Genomic DNA, 21,686 nt, shown 5'->3' with positions numbered 1-21,686 from the left:
CTAAACAATTATTATTTTATAATCCGATGTCCATACTGGCATACCGGTTAATGCCCAATCCATTGTTTACTTAGAAGTGGTATGATAGTGTGGATGTCGGAAAGGAGCCAAGGACTACAGTTCATCCTAAGTGTCTCTCTGTCTGAACCAGAATAAGTGTGTTTCACAGCTATAAAAAGAGAATGGAAGGAAAACACAAGGTGAACTTGTGTCTTTAATCTTTTGTCCACATGCCGACCCACCTGCCCGTAGAATGCCACTCTGAAGTAGGTCCCCAGTAGTCTCCGGCCTGTATGCATCACCTCCAGGATCTTATTGTAGGCTCTGTGCAGCGTGTCATACAGACGGCTCAGTTTCTGAAGGAAACATACACAAAACTGGGTATTAGTGTGTGTGTGTTTGTATGTGTTTGGGTGTATTTACTCATTAGTGTGCCCATCATTGTTGAGTGTATGTATGTGTGTGCGTGTATGGTTGAAAAGTTACCAGTAATCTACTTAAGTTACTGGAATCTTCTGTAATTAACATAAAATATATATTGTAACTTTGGTCATTTATACCTGAACAACTTTTAAAACATTTATTCATATATCGGTTTTTTTATTTTTTATATCTGTGTCCATATTGTCCATGAGTTTCTAGTAGATAGACCATATGGTTCAAGAGAAAATAGCCTAATTAATTTTTTAAAAGCATTAATCAACAATGGCATTATTTTAAATTAACTCTGCAACTATTGAGTTCTTCACAATTGCCACCAGTTTGGCGCTGAAACATTGACAACAAATACATTTGGACATAATAAATAAATAAATAAATAAATAAGGATTTAAGAAAAATGTAAATATATTTCCCTGATATTAAACACGGATATTAAACACCAAAGGTATTCACTAAGTTGATGGTTTATATTTAGGATAATATTTTACACCTTTGTCACGCTATTTTTTATTATTTAATATACACTGAATAATAATATAAACACAACATATAAAGTATTGGTCCCATATTGTCACGTTCTGACCTTAGTTCTTGTATTAGGTCTTTGTTTTAGCATGGTCAGGGCGTGAGTTGGGTGGGTTGTCTATGTTCCTTTTTCTATGTTTTGGGATTTCTGTGTTTGGCCTGGTATGGTTCTCAATCAGAGGCAGCTGTTTATCGTTGTCCCTGATTGAGAACCATATTTAGGTAGCCTGGTTTCACTTTTGAGATGTGGGTGATTATTTTCCGTGTTAGTGTTTGTACCACACGGGACTGTTTCGTTTGTTTCCCTTTGTTATTTTGAATGTTATAGTGTTCAGTTTGTCTTATTAAAAATGGACAATTACCACGCTGCACATTGGTCCGATCTCTCTTACTCCTCATCAGAGGAAGACAACGAACGTTACATATATTTCTTGAGCTGAAATAAAAAAAAAATGAAATTTTCCATATGTACAAAATCCTTATTTCTCAAATGTTGTGCTCAAATTTGATTACATCCCTGTTAGTGAGCATTTCTCATTTGTTTTGAGGGAGAGTGCAATTGGCATGCTGACTGCAGGAATGTCCACCAGAGCTGTTGCCAGATAATTTTATGTTAATTTCTCCAACGTCGTTTTAGAGAATTTGGACGTATGTCCAACCGGCCTCACAACCACAGACCCCGCCCGTGTATGGCGTCGTGTGTGCGAGTGGTTTGCTGATATCAACATTGTGATCAGAGTGCCCCATAGTGGTGGTGGGGATATGGTATGGGCAGGCATAAGCTACGGACAATGAACACAATTGCATTTTAGCGATGGCAATTTGAATGCACAAAAATACCTCGACGAGATCCTGAGGCACATTTTTTGAAGGTATCTGTGACCAACATATACATATTTGCAGGGGTGGAAAAAGTACCCAATTGTCATACTTGAGTAAAACTGAGATACTTTTACTTAAGTAATTTTCTATTAAGGTGAGTCACCCAGCAAAATACTACTTGAGTAAAAGTTTTAAAGTATTTGGTTTTAAATATACATAAGTATCAAAAGTAAATGTAATTGCGAAGATATTCTTAAGTATCAAAAGTAAAAGTATAAATTATTTCAAATTCCTTATATTAAGCAAACCAGACGGCAACATTTTCTTGTTTTTTAAATTTACGGATAGCCAGAGGCACACTTCAACACTCAGACATCCTTTACAAATGAAGCATGTGTGTTAAGTGAGTCTGCCAGATCAGAGGCAGTAGGATGACCAGGGATGTACTCTTCATAAGTGTGCGAATTAGACCATTTTCCTGTCCTGCTAAGCATTCAAAATGTAACGAGTACTTTTGGGTGACAGGGAAAATGTATGGAGTAAAAAGTACATAATTGTCTTTAGGAATGTAGTGAAGTAAAAGTAAAAATTGTCAAAAATATAAATAGTAAAGTTACCCTAAAAAACTACTTAAATAGTACTTTCATGCATTTTCACTTAAGTACTTTGCACCATTGCACATTTGTATTCCCAGTCATGTGAAATCCATAGGTTAGGGCCTGATGAATTTATTTTGATTGACTGATTTCCTAATAGCATGTTGCTTTTATATTTTTGTTCAGTATATTTAAGGGCAAAGAGATGGCTAGAGATGATCTGAATGTTTAATTTTTTTATTTAACCTTTATTTAACTAGGCAAGTCAGTTAAGAACAAATTCTTATTTACAATGACGGCCTAGGAACAGTGGGTTAACTGCCTTGTTCAGGAGCAGAACGACAGATTTTTATCTTATCTTTTACCTTTCAGTTACTGGCCCAACACTAACCACTAGGCTACCTGAAGTACCCAAAACGGTCAATAAATGTCTTAAAATAGACTACATAAAATCCTTGAAAGATACCAATATTTGTGTAGTTTACTGGTAAACTTTGAAAGTTTACAGCAATGTTCCATCAAATTCTTTACAGCACTGAGCAAATGTCAGGTCTGCTGAGTGCAAACTTGAATGTCGCGTTTACTGTGAACACTGAGGCTGTACCCACGTTTTATGCTCGTAGGAACCAATCACTCCCCTATTACTGACTGCAAATGATCTCTAACAGGGCTAATAACTCACAAACTAGCAAAGGACATGAACAAAATGTGCACACGTGTCTACATGCAGCTCTTGCTTTGATCTCAAAACAAGCACATCTACTCAGGACCACTGCTGTAAACACAGTCCAGTTCAAAGTAAATGGCACAGATCCATATATGGCAATGATCTATTTGAATATAGGCCTTCTGCAGCTCTGTTTGGTTATGGCGCACCGGTCTGTGTAGAGTACGGGCTTAGTCATGCCAATAGAATCCTACTTCGATGCGTTTTGCCTACAACAAAAGTTTGTTTTGTTATGTTGCATTGAAAGTGGCTAATATCACATTGATTAGATCACAATTGCCACAGTAAAGGGAAACATTGATAGTGTTAACTTACAGGGAAAACTTCTCTCTCCCTGGGCTGATATTTCTTCTGCACCCTGTGCAGCAGTCCCGGGGAGCTGCACTGTCCGCGCAATCGCGCAGCTTAGAGGAAACATTGGTTTCCAGTAATGTACCCTCCCTTTGCAACCCTGTGTGTGTGTGTGTGTGTATATGAGTGCGTATGAGTGTGTGTGTGATATTTTCGGGAACTACTACACTGCATGACATGTACAGTAAATCAGCAGGAGGCTTATGTACCACCCTATTAAAACAAATGATGTGTCTCACTCCTCAGAGCGAGAGAGAGAACAGAAATCGGCCAAAGGAATGTGCCACTGGCAACAGACACAACACTGAGTCAGAATTCCAAATGGCACCCTATTCCCTATTTAGTGCACTACTTTTGACCAGGGCCTATAGAGACTTTGGTCAAAAGTAGTGCAATACTTTTTTTAAAAGCCAGAGCCAAAGAGAAGACCGTCCTAGCATGAGAAGATGGCGAGTGGAACATGATTAGGGTAAACTTCTCATGGACAGTATTTTAGTTTGAGGACTTATTCCATAAACTGACTGGCTGAGCTTATTTATGCTGTATAAACCCAAGGGACAGAGTAGTGGAAAGCTTTACAGAGACAAACAGGAAGTAGTCAATATTGTCTGTGCCCTTTAATGCAATTGTCTCAATCTGACAATAGAATCCTTATTGTGGGATTCACAAAGTAGCCCTTTTCCCACGGACAACTGCATTCAATCACAGAATGGTTTTGGGTATTTTAAAAACTACTACTACTAATTTAGCCAGATAGACTCTTCACACAGCTGCTTCCACTTTACAAAGACACTGCGTAAACATTGTTCTTGATGATTCAATTTACATTTCAGTCTTGTTTATGTGTGTATGGTTGTGTGTGTGTGTGTGTGTGTGTTTGTTTGGCTCGTACCTGGAACTCGTGGCGTTTCTCGTAGACAGGGATAATGAGCTTGGCGATGTGTGTAATCAGCTCGTATCTCTCTGCTTTCCACAGCCCCTCTACACACAGCTCTAGACGCTCCACTAAGACCTCCTGTAGGGCAGACCAGGAAACACAGTCAGTGAAAACAGCCAGGGCTCAGCCAACATCAATAGGCATCAGCGGATTACAAGCTAGAGCCTGCTCTATTGGTGTACAGTTCCTTCAGAAAGACTTATGTTGTTGTTGTATTACAGCCTGAATTTAAAAAAATATATATACAAAATTCTAACACATCTAAACACAATACCACATCATGACAAAGTGAAAACATGTTTTTAGAAATTTTACCAAATGTATTGAATATTAAATACAGAAATATCTTATATACACAAGTATTCACACCCTTGAGTCAATCCATGTTAGAATCACTAATAGCAGCGATTACAGCTGTGAGTATTTCTGGGTAAATCTCTAAGAGCTTTGCACACCTGGATTGTATAATATTTTTTTTATTTTTATAAATTATTATTAAAAAAATTCTTCAAGCTCTGTCAAGTTGATCATTGCTAGACAGACATTTTCAAGCCTTTCCATTAATTTTCAAGCCAATTTAAGTCAAAACTGTAACTAGGCCACTCAGGAACATTCAATGCCATCTTGGTAAGCAACTCCAGTGTATATTTGGCCTTGTGTTTTAGGTTATTGTCTGCTGAAAGGTGAATTTGTCTCCCAGTGTCTGTTGGAAAGCAGACTGAACCAGGTTTTCCTGTGCTTAGCTCTTTTTCGTTTATTTTTATCCTTAAAACTCCCTAGCTCTTGTCGATGACATGCATACTCATAACATGATGCAGCCACCACCATGCTTGAAAATATGAAGAGTGGTACTCAGTGATGTGTTGTGTTGGATTTGCTCCAAACATAACGCTTTGTATTCAGGACATACACTGCTCAAAAAAATAAAGGGAACACTAAAATAACACATCCTAGATCTGAATGAATGAAATATTCTTATTAAATACTTTTTTGTTTACATAGTTGAGTGTGCTGACAACAAAATCACACAAAAATTATCAATGGAAATCAAATTTATCAACCCATGGAGGTCTGGATTTGGAGTCACACTCAAAATTAAAGTGGAAAACCACAATACAGGCTGATCCAACTTTGATGTAATGTCCTTAAAACAAGTCAAAATGAAGCTCAGTAGTGTGTGTGGCCTCCACGTGCCTGTATGACCTTCCTACAACGCCTGGGCATGCTCCTGATGAGGTGGCAGATGGTCTCCTGAGGGATCTCCTCCCAGACCTGGACTAAAGCATCCGCCAACTCCTGGACAGTCTGTGGTGCAACGTGGTATTGGTGGATGGAGCGAGACATGATGTCCCAGATGTGCTCAATTGGATTCAGGTCTGGGGAACGGGCGGGCCAGTCCATAGCATCAATGCCTTCCTCTTGCAGGAACTGCTGACACACTCCAGCCACATGAGGTCTAGCATTGTCTTGCATTAGGAGGAACCCAGGGCCAACCGCACCAGCATATGGTCTCACAAGGGGTCTGAGGATCTCATCTCGGTACCTAATGGCAGTCAGGCTACCTCTGGCGAGCACATGGAGGGCTGTGCGGCCCCCCAAAGAAATGCCACCCCACACCATGACTGACCCACCGCCAAACCGGTCATGCTGGAGGATGTTGCAGGCAGCAGAACGTTCTCCACGGCGTCTCCAGACTGTCACGTCTGTCACATGTGCTCAGTGTGAACCTGCTTTCATCTGTGAAGAGCACAGGGCGCCAGTGGCGAATTTGTCAATCTTTGGTGTTCTCTGGCAAATGCCAAACGTCCTGCACGGTGTTGGGCTGTAAGCACAACCCCCACCTGTGGACGTCGGGACCTCATACCACCCAGTCTGTTTCTGACCGTTTGAGCAGACACATGCACATTTGTGGCCTGCTGGAGGTAATTTTGCAAGGCTCTGGCAGTGCTCCTCCTGCTCCTCCTTGCACAAAGGCGGAGGTAGCGGTCCTGCTGCTGGGTTGTTGCCCTCCTACGGCCTCCTCCACGTCTCCTGATGTACTGGCCTGTCTCCTGGTAGTGCCTCCATGCTCTGGACACTACGCTAACAGACACAGCAAACCTTCTTGCCACAGCTCGCATTGATGTGCCATCCTGGATGAGCTGCACTACCTAAGCCACTTGTGTGGGTTGTAGACTCCGTCTCATGCTACCACTAGAGTGAAAGCACCGCCAGCATTCAAAAGTGACCAAAACATCAGCCAGGAAGCATAGGAACTGAGAAGTGGTCTGTAGTCACCACCTGCAGAACCACTCCTTTATTGAGGGTTGTCTATTCCATTTGCACAACAGCATGTGAAATTTATTGTCAATCAGTGTTGATTCCGAAGTGGACAGTTTGATTTCACAGAAGTGTGATTGACTTGGAGTTACATTGTGTTGTTAAAGTGTTCCCTTTATTTTTTTGAGCAGTGTATTTTGCTGTTTTCCTCTAGTGTCTTGTTGCAAACAGGATACATGTTTTGGAATATGTTTTATTCTGGTCAGGCTTCCTTCTTTTCACTCTGTCATTTAGATTAGTATTGTGAAGTAACTACAATGTTGTTGATCCATCCTCAGTTTTCTCCTATCACAGCCATTAAACTCTGTAACTGTTTTAAAGTCACCATTGGCCTCATAGTGAAATCCCTGAGCAGTTTCCTTCCTCTCCAGCAAGTGAGTTAGGAAGGATGCCTATATCTTTGCAGTGACTGGGTGTATTGATACACCATCCAAAGTGTAATTAATAACTTCACCATGCTCAAAGGGATTTTCAATGTCTGCTTATTTTGTTACCCATCTACCAATAGGAGCCCTTCTTTGCGAGGCATAAAACCTTCCTGTTTTTTGGGGTTGAATCTGTGTTTGAAAATTGCTGCCTGACTTAGGGACCTTACAGCTAATTGTATGTGTGGGGTATAGAGATGAGGTAGTCATTAAAAAAATAATGTTAAACACTATTATTGCACAGAGTGAGTCCATGCAACTTATGTGACTTGTTAAGCACATTTTTACTCCTGAATGTATTTAGGCTTGCCATAACAAAGGGGTTGAATACTTACTGACTGAAAACATTTCACCTTTTCATATCTTATTCATTTGTAAACATTTCTAAAAAATATAATTTCACTCTGACATTATGGGGTATTGTGTGTAGGCCAGTGATACAACATCTCAATTTAATCTATTTTAAATTTAGGCTGTAACACAACAAAATGTGGAACAAGTCTAGGGATGTGAATACTTTCTGAAGGCAAGGTAAACAAAATAGGCTAAATACGGCAGTTCTAATATTGAAAGAGAATAATAAAACATGAGCTCACACACAGTCATAAGAATGACCATAGGAGTTGGCAAGATAGCACAAACAGATCTGGGACCAGATCAGGAGATATAGTCAGGCCAAGTCAAAATCAACAGCTGTTATAATATAAAAGAACTATCAACAATGAACCAGAGATGAATCAACATGCTATATCAACCACCAGAGCCTTCTATGTACAGTCAATTAAAGGTAGAGTCAGCGATATGACGTCGATGCACAAAGTAAACAGCATAGTGGGTTACTGTCCGCAACATCTAAGAGCGTTGGAGCCAGAGGCTAATCTTCTCCTCTGTTCTGATCCCATGGCTACCATGTTGTTAGAGCGTGAAACGAAACCGTGTGCATGCACAGATACTGTGTGTGACTGTGAGAGCAAAGTCTTGCATCTTGCGCATTATCTGTCATTTTGCGGACTCTACCGTTAACTATGTGGTTATAACAGTATGAAGATAAGATTGTCATTATATCATCACAAATGTGCGCACACACACACACACACACACACACACACACACACACACACACACACACACACACACACACCTCTGTGTAGTAGACATCCTGCATTCCTGTATCTTCCTTCATGGCGGCCTCCTCTTCGATGTTCAGAGTGATCCTCTTGAAGGCTGCCAGGCCACTGGGGAACATCTCTGAAAGAAAAACAACAATAACAATAGCAACAAAAGACAGACCTCCAGTCCCTATATTTTACGGAATTATTTTACCCAATAGTGGGTGTAGGATGGGAGTAGACAGCACTTCAGCCAACATGAGACGAGGCCCAGCACATTATTTAGGAGAGGCATTCTCAGACTGTGTTGCTGCTCCAAGTGACGTGAGTTATTAGCCCAGATATAGCTAATTTCTAGTCAGCAATGAAGGAGTGGTCGCTTCCTACAAGAACACAAAATGTGTACATTTTTAGCCATCTTTGAAAAGTGAGTCAAGTAAAGAGCTTTTTTATGTCATAAAGGGGCAGTGTTGTATTTTGAGACAGGCTTGAATGAGCTAAGTAGTCAATAGGAAAAGTGTAGCATATTTGTCAGATTCTCTGTGATAATGGTATGGCAATAAAAATAAATTGTATTTTGTAAAGTGGTTTCTTGCATCAAACAACAACATTTTCAGTCACCTTGTCTGAAGGACAAGTGGATAAACAGGTTGTCAAGCCCTGCATCTTTTTATTTCTTCATTTTAGGTCTCATGGAATGTCGCCCTACATTGAACATGACGAGAAGACGAGAAGTTGCACAGAATATTCACAACTTTCAAGTTCGCGCACCAGCGGGACCTGAAATATGCTCAGTGCGGAAACTGATGCCTATTGATGTTGGCTGGGCCCTCACTGACTCTTTCCTGGTCTGCCCTACAGGAGGTCTTAGTGGAGCGTCTAGAGCTGTGTGTAGAGGGGCTGTGGAAAGCAGAGAGATACGAGCTGATTACACACGTCGCCAAGCTCATTATCCCGGTCTACGAGAAGCGCCACGAGTTCCAGGTACGAGGGAACATTGGGGACAGGGTTGTTAAGTACAAAGTATCCTGGCTGGACAAAATGAAGATCTTATAATAGGCTAAAACAGGTGCCACGCTTTAGTCCATTGTGGACAGAATGCCAACATGCTGGTGTAAATTTATTTATTTTATGTATTTAAAAGTTTTAACAAAAGTAATACCTCTAATAATAATGTAAAAAGACAATGTGAAGTGACAATAATGTAACAACACTGTAAAGTGTTACACAAGTGGAGCGAAACGACTTGCGTAAATGGGAGGTGGGGAAAGACAGTCTTACTTTTCCTGTTGAGGTATTCTGCCACCAGTGCAGCAACATGGATGTAACACATAGCAGCCTGTGGAGACATACCAAACAGTGGTTAGGGTTGGTAAGCTCTCAACTAACACAGGCAAAACCCTAGAGTGCAACTTTACCCACACCCACATGTGAACACAAGAGAATGCAAACACACACAACCTGTTTCATAATGTGTTGAGTCATCGGGAAGGAGGAAGACTTGGCCTTAACCATGAACCTGCCTGACAACAGAGGCTTTTTGTCACGTTCTGACCTTAGTTCTTTTGTTATGTCTTTGTTTTAGTATGGTCAGGGCGTGAGTTGGGTGGGTTGTCTATGTTCATTTTTCCATGTTGTGTTTTGAGTTTGGCCTAGTATGGTTCTCAATCAGAGGCAGGTGTCGTTAGTTGTCACTGATTGATAATCATACTTAGGTAGCCTTTTTCCACCTTAGTTTCGTGGGTGTTTATTTCCTGTTTAGTGGTTTTTGTCTTTCACCTTACGGGACTGTTCATTTGTTGTTTATTGTTTTTGTTCAGTGTTCAGTATTTCTTATTAAAACAAGATGAACACTTACCACGCTGCACCTTGGTCCTCCTCTCTTTCTCCCAACGACGAACGTGACACTTTTAGACCAAGTTCACTGTCTGGCTACAGTGGTTCTAAACCCAGAGGTTTTTAGACCAAGTTCACTGTCTGGCTACAGTGGTTCTAAACCCAGAGGTTTTTAGACCAAGTTCACTGTCTGGCTACAGCGGTTCTAAACCCAGAGGTTTTTAGACCAAGTTCACTGTCTGGCTACAGCGGTTCTAAACCCAGAGGTTTTTAGACCAAGTTCACTGTCTGGCTACAGCGGTTCTAAACCCAGAGGTTTATAGACCAAGTTCACTGTCTGGCTACAGCGGTTCTAAACCCAGAGGTTTATAGACCAAATTCACTGTCTGGCTACAGCGGTTCTAAACCCAGAGGTTTATAGACCAAGTTCACTGTCTGGCTACAGCGGTTCTAAACCCAGAGGTTTTTAGACCAAGTTCACTGTCTGGATACAGCGGTTCTAAACCCAGAGGTTTATAGACCAAGTTCCAGAAAACCATTACTTTCCTAGACTCTGACAAACACTTGGCAGAATTCCTGGATACTCCAACACCCCCTCTGTGCATTTTTTAAAATATTTTTTAAATTATTTTTTTTAAATACCTTTGCCAAAACGCAGGTATTTTTCATCCTATAGCTTGTTCTCCATCTTTTTAATAGTGAGCCAACAGGTTTTCAGCACTTTTATTTCCATGACTGATCAAAACTCATTTTTTCATGACTCTCTCTTGTCTCTCTGTAGCAGACATATGGTGAGCAATATGCGTGGAACATCAAATCGCAATCTCAATACAATTGCAAGAATCACAATACATATTGCATCGGCACCTAAGTATCATGATAAAATATTGTATGGTGAGGTCCTTGGCAATTCCCAGCCCTAAAAGTCTGTGGTTGGAATGCTTTGTTACAAACATTTACATACTGTACATATCAGATTCCTTCTGCACGGCACACAAACATAAAAAGACAAAGTTCAAGTAGAGTGCTGGGATATTCAGTTCCAACTGCCACATGATGTAAGTCATTGGCGTTAACTCAAGCATACTGTACTTCCTCATTATTTTCCACTGATACAATTATACAGTATATCACAAAAGTGAGTACACCCCTTACATTTTTGTAAATATTTGAGTATATCTTTTCATGTGACAACACTGAAGAAATGACACTTTGCTACAATGTAAAGTAGTGAGTCTACAGCTTGTATAACAGTGTAAATTTGCTGTCCGCTCAAAATAACTCAACACACAGCCATGAATGTCTAAACCGCTGGCAACAAAAGTGAGTACACCCCTAAGTGAAAATGTCCAAATTGGACCCAAAGTGTCAATATTTTGTGTGGCCGCCATCATTTTCCAGCACTGCCTTAACCCTCTTGGGCATGGAGTTCACCAGAGCTTCACAGGTTGCCACTCTTCCACTCCTCCATGACGACATCACAGAGCTGGTGGATGTTAGAGACCTTGCACTCCTCCACCTTCCGTTTGAGGATGCCCCACAGATGTTCAATAGGGTTTAAGTCTGGAGACATGCTTGGCCAGTCCATCACCTATACCCTCAGCTTCTTTAGCAAGGCAGTGGTCGTCTTGGAGGTGTGTTTGGGGTCGTTATCATGTTGGAATACTGCCCTGCGGCCCAGTCTCCGAAGGGAGGGGATCATGCTCTGCTTAAGTATTGTTGGCATTCATGGTTCCCTCAATGAACTGTAGCTCCCCAGTGCCGGCAGCACTCATGCAGCCCCAGACCATGACACTCCCACCACCATGCTTGACTGTAGGCAAGACACAGTTGTCTTTGTACTCCTCACCTGGTTGCCGCCACACACGCTTGACACCATCTGAACCAAATAAGTTTATCTTGGTCTCATCAGACCACAGGACATGGTTCCAGTAATCCATGTTCTTAGTCTGCTTGTCTTCAGCAAACTGTTTGCGGGCTTTCTTGTGCATCATCTTTGGAAGAGGCTACCATCTGGGACGACAGCCATGCAGACCAATTTGATGCAGTGTACGGCGTATGGTCTGAGCACTGACAGGCTGACCCCCCACCCCTTCAACCTCTGCAGCAATGCTGGCAGCACTCATATGTCTATTTCCCCAAAGACAACCTCTGGATATGACGCTGAGCACGTGCACTCAAATTCTTTGGTTGACCATGGCGAGGCTTGTTCTGAGTGGAACCTGTCCAGTTAAACTGCTGTATGGTCTTGGCCACCGTGCTGCAGCTCAGTTTCAGGGTCTTGGCAATCTTCTTATAGCCCAGGCCATCTTTATGTAGAGCAACAATTCTTTTTTTCAGATCTTCAGTGAGTTCTTTGCGATGAGGTGCCATGTTGAACTTCCAATGACCAGTCAGTATGAGGGAGTGTGAGAGCGATGACACCAAATTTAACACACCCGCTCCCCATTCACACCTGAGACCTTGTAACACTAACGAGTCACATGACACCGGGGAGGGGAAATGGCTAATTGGGCCCCATTTGGACATTTTCACTTAGGGGTGTACTCACTTTTGCTGCCAGCGGTTTAGACATTAATGGCTGTGTGTTGAGTAATTTTGAGGGGACAGCAATTTTACACTGTTATACAAGCTGTACACTCACTACTTTACATTGTAGCAAAGTGTCATTTCTTCAGTGTTGTCACATGAAAATATATACTCAAATATTTACAAAAATGTGAGGGGTGTACTCACTTTTGTGATATACTGCACATGTTACAATAAAGTGTTATTTCCTGAGCATGTTGAATCCTTTAGTCATATCGGTTGTGATCAACAGGCACCCTATTCTCTATATACAGTACCTAGTGCACTACTCTTGACTATGGCCCTGGCCAAAAGTAGTGCACTATATAGGGAATAGTCATGCGAGGTCACCATCTTAGCTATGTTTATTTGAAACTAAATTCTAAACCAATATTGACAGCCAGACTCTGGCACACAGCCACAGCAGTATGAGTCTGCTTAAGAACTGCTTAAGTACTCAGTGTATGAAGAAGCCACAAACAGACAGACAGGGAGAGAGAAAGAGTGAGAGAGCACAGGCTCCCTGATGGATAAACCTAATGTCAACAGTTCCCCAGGGCTGCAAATAAAAGGCATTATACAAACCACCTCAGCATACATCACAGTTACAATGTACAAATATATGTTTAGCAAAAGCCTTTATGCAAAGTGACAGAGTACAGTAAGTGCATCCATTATTAGTATGTGTATGTGACCCCTGCGGGAATTGAACCCACAATATAAAACGTTGTCCAACAAGAATGGGATTCAAACCCACGCATGCAGAGAACAATGGATTAGCAATCTGTCGCCTTAACCACTCAGCTACCTCATCCCCTAAGCACTGTCCTAAAAAAAAGAGTTGGCTCATGCCCCAATGCCCTGCAGGACACAGTGTGGACTTTGTACTGACCCAGAGTCAGATATCTGTATCGTGTTTAGTGTTGCACGGTATAACTTCTGTACTTTTTAGATACTAGAAAATGAAAAACGGTTTAGTACTAGAATTTCTGTTACTTTCGGTACTTCTGTCAAATGTGTCTCACGGATCAACTCTGCCTATCATCACAGCTGATGTCACTCTTCTAGTGCAAAAGCACCGTGACTGCTCCACCTAACCTGTACTGGGTGTCTAGGCTGCATCATGTTAGCGCCCAACTCATGCTGCAGAAGTTAACGCACTTGAATAATGCGACGATACATGTAGAAATGTTGAAACTGTTAATTAGTGTTCGCAAAACAATGTCAAAGCTGATTGGCACTTAAAACCGGTCTCTCTTTCAGGTCTCTACCAAAGATTACCAATAGTAATCTTTTTGTAGGCACTAACTGCTCCATGGGTTGTTGGACAAAGCCTACGGGGAAAAATAATGGAGTTTTTATAGGGTTTTTGGATAAACGCTGAAAATAAAGTCTGTGGTAAACACAGGCTTAGGAGATCTTATACGCTTTGGTCTACGAGATAATCTACATCAGCTAAAGTCAATTTTTATAAACTTTTAAGCAATTATGTAATACAAAAAAGGCACATAAAGTACATGAAGGCGCCATAATTCATAAAGGTCATGTTAACTGAATGATATGATCTCATAGAACAAAATGTAGAAGATCTCCTAAGCCTGTGTTAACCTAAGACCTTATTTTCGGCATTTATCCCAAAACCCTATTCTTTCCCCATTAATTTTCCCCATAGGAAGGGCTGAACAAACCAGAGGTAACTCATTTCTGGGTTTTTGGACGACAAGCTGGCAAGCTCTACTGACTCAGCGAACTGACTCCGGGCAGCCCCCTCTTGCCTCGTGTATGACCTCCTTACTTGTTAAAGAGACAGCATACACTTTATATAAATAAGCTACTTCTATGCAAATGTTGTTGATTAGCACAATAAAATAAGTCTCAAATGGAAGGGAAATATATTGTTTGTCATATATTCAGTGTATATGACAATACAGCATTATTATTATATATTTGTTCTATAACACAATGCATGCATACACTCCTATTGAATATGCATTTAACCTGTATTGTGACTAGACCTAGTCTACATCTTGATTTACCCAGTTTATCAATAGAGATTTACCATACAAATACATTATTACCATTATGTTGTTATGTAGTTAGATTGGTAAAAATATATATATATACATATATATATATATATACACAGTTGAAATCGGAAGTTTACATACACCTTAGCCAAATACATTTAAACTCAGTTTTTCACAATTCCCGATGTTTAGTCCTAGTAAAAATTACTTGTCTTAGTGTCACCACTTTATTTTAAGAATGTGAAATGTCAGAATAATAGTAGAGAGAATGATTTATTTCAGCTTTTATTTCTTTCATCAAGTTCCCAGTGGGTCAGAAGTTTACATACTCTCAATTAATATTTGGTAGCATTGCTTTTAAATTGTTTAACTTGGGTCAAACGTTTCTGGTAGCCTTCCACAATAAATTGGGTGAATTTTGGCCCATTCCTCCTGACAGAGCTGGTAACTGAGTCAGATTTGTAGACCTCCTTGCTCGCACATGCTTTTTCAGTTCTGCCCACAAATTTTCTATAGGATTGAGGTCAGGGCTTTGTGATGGCCACTCCAATACCTTGACTTTGTTGTCCTCAAGCAATTTTGCCACAACTTTGGAAGTATGCTTGGGGTCATTTTCATTTGGAAGACCCATTTGCGACCAAGCTTTAACTTCCTGACTGATATCTTCAGATGTTGCTTCAATATATCCACATAGTTTTCCTGCCTCATGATGCCATCTATTTTGTGAAGTGCACTAGTCCCTCCTGCAGCAAAGCACCCCCACAACATGATGCTGCCACCCCCGTGCCTCACGGTTGGGATGGTGTTCTTCGGTTTGCAAGCATCCCCTTTTTTCCAAGCTGTTTAAAGGCACAGTCAACTTAGTGCATGTAAACGTCTGACCCACTGGAATTGTGATACTGTGAATTATAAGTGAAATAATCTCTGTAAACAGTTGTTGGAAAAATGACTTGTCATGCACAAAGTAGATGTCCTAACCGACTTGCCAAAACTATAGTATGTTAACAAGAAAGTGTGGTTGAAAAACTAGTTTTAATGACTCCAACCTAAGTGTATGTAAACTTTAGAATTCAACTGTATATACAGTATCAGTCAAAAGTTTGGACACAGCTAGTCATTCCAGGGGTTCTTTATTTGTACTATTTCTACATTATAGAATAATAGTGAAGACATCAAAACTATGTAATAACACATATGGAATCATGTAGTAACCAAAAACGTGTTAAACAAATAAAAATATATTTTATATTTCAGATTATTCAAAGTAGCCACCCTTTGCCTTGATCACAGCTTTGCACACTCTTGACATTCTCTCAAACAGCTTCATGAGGTAGTCACCTGTAATGCATTTCAATTAACAGGTGTGCCATGGAATTTCTTTCCTTCTTAATGCGTTTCAGCCAATCAGCTGTGTTGTGACAAGGTAGTGGTGGTATACAGAAGATAGCACTATTTGCTAAAAGACCAAGTCCATAATATGGCAAGAACAGCTTAAATAAGCAAAGAGAATCAACAGTCCATCATTACTTTAAGACATGAAGGTCAGTCAATCTCCAATCTAAAATCAAATCTGGAGTCGGCTTTCTATTCCGCAACAAAGCCTCCTTCACTCACGCCGCCAAACTTACCCTAGTAAAACTGACTATCCTACCGATCCTCGACTTTGGCGATGTCATCTACAAAATAGCTTCCAATACTCTACTCAGCAAACTGGATGCAGTTTATCACAGTGCCATCCGTTTTGTTACTAAAGCACCTTATACCACCCACCACTGCGACCTGTATGCTCTAGTCGGCTGGCCCTCGCTACATATTTGTCGCCAGACCCACTGGCTCCAGGTCATCTACAAGTCCATGCTAGGTAAAGTTCCGCCTTATCTCAGTTCACTGGTCACGATGGCAACACCCACCAGCAGGTGTATCTCACGGATCATCCCTAAAGCCAACACCTAATTTGGCCGCCTTTCCTTCCAGTTCTCTGCTGCCTGTGACTGGAACGAGTTGCAAAAATCGCTGAAGTTCGAGACTTTTATCCCCCTCACCAACTTTAAACATCTGCTATCTGAGCAGCTAACCGATCGCTGCAGCTGTACATAGTCCATCGGTAAATAGCCCACCCAATTTACCTACCTCATCCCCATACTGTTTTTATTTATTTACTTTTCTGCTCGTTTGCACACCAGTATCTCTACCTGCACATGACCATCTGATCATTTATCACTCTAGTGTTAATCTGCAAAATTGTAATTATTCGCCTACCTCCTCATGCCTTTTGCACACATTGTATATAGACTATTTTTTTCTACTGTGTTATTGACTTGTTTACTCCATGTGTAACTCTGTTGTTGTCTGTTCACACTGCTATGCTTTATCTTGGCCAGGTTGCAGTTGTAAATGAGAACTTGTTCTCAACTAGCCTACCTGGTTAAATAAAGGTGAAATAAAAATAAAAAAATCTGGAAAAGTTCAACATTTTTGAAAGTTACCACAGCATTCTGCAGCGATACGCCATCCCATCTGGTTTGCTCTAAGTGGGACTGCTTAGAAACTTTAGAACATTGAGGTAGTATGTACATGTACGTAGAGTTATTAAAGTTGACTATGCATAGATGACAACAGAGAGTGGCAGTGGTGTGGAGAGGGGAGGGGGCAATGCAAGTAGTCTGGATAGCCATTTGACTAGATGTTCAGGAGTCTTGTGGCTTGGGGGTAGAAGCTGTTAAGAAGCCTCTTGGACCTAGACTTGGCGCTCCTGCTTGCCGTGCGGTAGCAGAGAGAACAGTCTATGACTAGGGTGGCTGGAGTCTTTGACAATTTTTAGGGCGTTCCTCTGACCGCCTGGCATCAAGGTCCTGGATAGCAGGAAGCTTGGCCCCAGTGATGTACTGGGCCGTTCGCAAAACCCTCTGTAGTGCCTCGGAGGCCGAGCAGTTGCCATACCAGGCAGTGATGCAACCAGTCAGGATGCTCTCGATGGTGCAGCTGTAGAACCTTTTGAGGATCTGAGGACCCATGCCAAATCTTTTCATTCTCCTGAGACGGAATAGGTTTTGTCATGCCCGCTTCATGACTGTCTTGGTGTGCTTGGACCATGCTAGTTTGTTGGTGATGTGGACACCAAGGAACTTGAAGCTCTCAACCTGCTCCACTGCAGCCTTGTTGCTGAGAATGGGGGCGTGCTCGGTCCTCTTTTTCTTGTAGTCCACAATCATCTCATTTGAGGAAGAAGTTGTTGCCCGGGCACCACACGGCCAGGTCTCTGACCTCCTCCCTATAGGCTGTCTCGTTGTTGTTGGTGATCAGGCCTACTACCACTGTTGTGTCATCGGCAAATGTAATGATGGTGTTGGAGTCGTGCCTGGCCGTGCAGTCATGAGTGAACAGGGAGTACAGGAGGGGGCTGAGCACGCGCCCCTGAGGGGCCCCTGTGTTGAGGATCAGCGTGGTGGACGTCTTGTTACCTACCCTTACCACCTGGTGGCGGCCCGTCAGGAAGTCCAGGACCCAGTTGCAGAGGGAGGTGTTTAGTCCCAGGGTCCTTAGCTTATTGATGAGCTTTGAGGGCACTATGGTGTTGAACACTGAGCTGTAGTCAATGAATAGCATTCTCACATAGGTGTTCCTTTTGTCCAGGTGAGAAAGGGCAGTGGATCTGTGGATCTGTTGGGGCGGTATGAAAATGTGGTATTTGGTATTTTATTAGGATTCCCATTGGCTGCTGCAAAAGCAGCAGCTACTCTTCCTGGGGTCCACATAAAACATGAAACATAATACTGAATGACATAATACAGAACATAATTTGACAAGAACCGCTCAAGGACAGAACTACAGTGGGTCTAGGGTTTCTGGGATGATGGTGTTGATGTGAGCCATGACCAGCCATTCAAAGCACTTCATGGCTACAGACGTGAGTGCTATGGGTAAGTAGTCATTTAGGCAGGTTACCTTAGTGTTCTTGGGCACAGGCACTGTGGTGGTCTGCTTAAAACATGTTGGTATTACAGACTTGGAAAGGGAGAGGTTGAAAATGTCAGTGAAGACACTTGCTAGTTGATCAGCGCATGCTAGCAGTGCACATCCTGGTAATCCAACTGGCCCTGCGTCCTTGTGAATGTTGACCTGTCTAAAGGTCTTACTCACATCGGCCTCGGAGAGCGTGATCACACAGTCTTCTGATACCGCTGGTGCTCTCATGCATGTTTCAGTGTTATTTGCCTCAAAGCGAGCATAGAAGTAGTTTAGCTCATCTGGTATTCTCGTGTCACTGGGCAGCTCTCGGCTGTGCTTCCCTTTGTAGTCTCTAATGGTTTGCAAGCCCTGCCACATCAGACAAGCGTCAGAACCGGTGTAGTACGACTCGATCTTAGTCCTGTATTGACGCTTTGCCTGTTTGATGGTTTGTTGGCGAGCATAGCGGGATTTCTTCTAAGTTTCTGGGTTAGAGTCCCGACATTTGATTGTAAGTTTTAAGTTTCCATGCATTAAAGTCCCCGGCTACTAGGAGCGCCGCCTCTGGGTGAGCATTTTCTTGTTTGCTTATGGTGGAATGCAGCTCTTTCAATGCTATCTTAGTGCCAACCTCTGACTAAGGTGGTATATAAACAGCTACGAATTATACAGATGAGAAATCTCTCGGTAGGTAGTGTGATCTACAGCTTATCATGATATACTCAACCTTAGGCAAGCAATAGCTCAAGACTTCCTTAGATATAGTGCACCAGCTGTTATTTACAAAAATACATAGTCCGCCGCCCCTTGTCTTACCAGACGCCGCTGTTCTAACCTGTCGGTACATCATATAACCAGTCAGCTGTATGTTGATATTGTTGTTGTTCTGCCACAACTCAGTGAAGCATAAGATGTTACAGTTTTTAATGTCCCGTTGATAGTTTAATCTTCCCCTGTAACTCGTTGATTTTATTGTCCAAAGATTACACGTTTGCTAGCAGAATTGAGGGAAGTGGGGGTTTATTCGATCGTCTTCGAAATCTCAGAAAGCAGCCCTCTCTCCGGCCTCTCTTTCTCCGCCTCCTCTTCTTACAGATCACGGGGGTCGGGGCCTGTTCTTGAGGGAGCCGTATATCCTCCGCCTCAGGCTCGTCAGAGTCGTGAAAGAAGAAAAAGGATTATGCTAGTCCATGGTGAGTAATGGCAGTCCTGATGTCTAGAAGTTATTTTCGGTCATAAGAGATGGTAGCGGCAACATTATGTACAAAATTTGTAAAAAAACAAGTTACAAACAACGCAGATAAATGAACAAAACAACATAATCGGTTGGGGGCACGTAAAACATCTGCCTTCTGCTCCGGCGCCATCTTTCCACTCTAGCTTCCTGCAGTTAGTCTAGGCGTATGGTCAAGGAAATGGGTTTTGCTAGGGATAGCTTGAGCTGACAATGGCTTGGTGATAAAAACCTAAAGTTGGCATTTCATAGACAAGATATGGTGTTTGTGACCCGTGATAGAGATAGCTTGGAAGAGTTTAGAACAATGCCTCATTGTCTCATCTTCCTGGAATCTGGGAAACTAAGCCGGGTTGGGGGTAAAACACCATCCTGTGTACATAACCAAGGTGGCTTATGGGAGTTGGAACCAGTCCGACTAAGCATTTTTAGGTCCTATATATAACATCTGTTTTTTCATTATCAGTTAAGCACTCGGCAACACACTTCAGAATGTAGCTTCGACGGTTTCGTTATTGCAATAATTCATATATTAAATAAAGATGATTCTTTAAAGAAATGACCAAGTCGCTCTCAGTACTGAATTTCCACGACAGCGTGAAAAACCCAGCAGCATTGCAGTTCTTGACAAAATTGTCTCAAGGCTTAAAAATCCTTCTTTAACTTTAACTTAACTCCCCTTTATCTACAATGATTGAAGTGGATGTAACAGGTGTCATCAATAAGGGATCATAGCTTTCACCTGGATTCACCTGGTCAGTCGTTGAAATGTCGTTGAAAGAGCAGGTGTTCTTAATGCTTTATACACTCAGTGCACATACATTCATGTTTATATATTGTACAACATTATTTGGGTAAAAGGTCAAAGGTGTTTGAGAGCGTGTGGTACAGTACCCATTGACATATTCACATACAGATATTCATACATATTTCTATACATCACTGACTGTACCTCTGAGAGATCTCCATTCTTGATGTGTGCCCGGGCCATGCTGTCCAGCCAGGTGCGTCGTAGCTCGGGGGTGGAGGCGTAGGAGCGTGCCAGGCTGTACTGCAAGTCCAGCAGCATCTCCGGGTCCTTCTCATGCTCCCTCATCTGAGCCGTGGCCATCAGCACCGTCCGGATACGCTTGGTCAGTCCCTTCACCTCCCCAGGGAACGCTGTCGACTGGACACACACACACAAACAGAGTGAAGTAAGTGAAATTTTAAAATGTCACTCTGTGATAATTCACTGACTCAAAGCCACAAGAGGGTAGAACACATTTAAAACATTGCTTGTTAGGGGGAGGTAGTTGCAAGAATACATTATGTATGCTATAGTCCCGACTGTTGATCTGGCTGTGTCAAAACTAGTCAGATTTTATAGGTATGTAGGAATCCCTTGCTGATTTAAAACTTGTGCTTATTACAGGCAAAAACGAAATACATGTTGTTAGGATGGTTAGGATGGTCATCTGAATCAGGGTTAGTTTGGCAGCTGGGGTGAAAGAGGAGCGATTATGAGGAAACCAAGTCTAGATTTAACTTTAGCCTGCAGCTTTATGTGCTGAGAGGACAGTGCACCGTCTAGCCATACTCCCAAGTACTTGTATGACGTGACTACCTGTCACTCACTTGGTGACAGGCAGTGGCTGAGACAACAGATTTTCTGACTTTATATAATGCACTCTTTGAGAGGTAGTTAGCAAACCAGGCCAAATACCCCTCAGAGACACCAATACTTCTTATCCGGCCCACTAGAATGGAATGGTCTACCGTATCAAAAGCTTTGGTCAAGTCAATAAAAATAGCAGCACAACATTGCTTAGAATCAAGGGC

The 21,686-nt window shown here is 41.9% G+C and overlaps 1 protein-coding gene across 8 annotated transcripts in view; it reads right to left on the bottom strand.

The window, feature by feature from the left end:
• The window catches only part of dock11 (dedicator of cytokinesis 11), a 114,685-nt gene that overhangs the window by 10,594 nt on the left and 82,405 nt on the right, over nucleotides 1–21,686 (bottom strand). For all 8 annotated transcript variants that reach the window (XM_036957962.2, XM_036957959.2, XM_036957960.2 and 5 more), the window contains 5 exons: nucleotides 20,818–21,033; nucleotides 9,534–9,591; nucleotides 8,285–8,391; nucleotides 4,355–4,477; nucleotides 243–356 (listed from right to left, as the gene is read on the bottom strand). In XM_036957962.2, the coding sequence (XP_036813857.2) occupies nucleotides 243–356; nucleotides 4,355–4,477; nucleotides 8,285–8,391; nucleotides 9,534–9,591; nucleotides 20,818–21,033 (618 nt within the window). The remainder of the gene's footprint in view (nucleotides 1–242; nucleotides 357–4,354; nucleotides 4,478–8,284; nucleotides 8,392–9,533; nucleotides 9,592–20,817; nucleotides 21,034–21,686) is intronic.

Source organism: Oncorhynchus mykiss, chromosome 21 (genome assembly GCF_057628025.1).
Source record: "Oncorhynchus mykiss isolate SJ-2025 chromosome 21, ASM5762802v1, whole genome shotgun sequence".
Classification (NCBI taxonomy): domain Eukaryota; kingdom Metazoa; phylum Chordata; class Actinopteri; order Salmoniformes; family Salmonidae; genus Oncorhynchus; species Oncorhynchus mykiss.
This window is presented reverse-complemented; position numbering and strand designations above follow the sequence as displayed.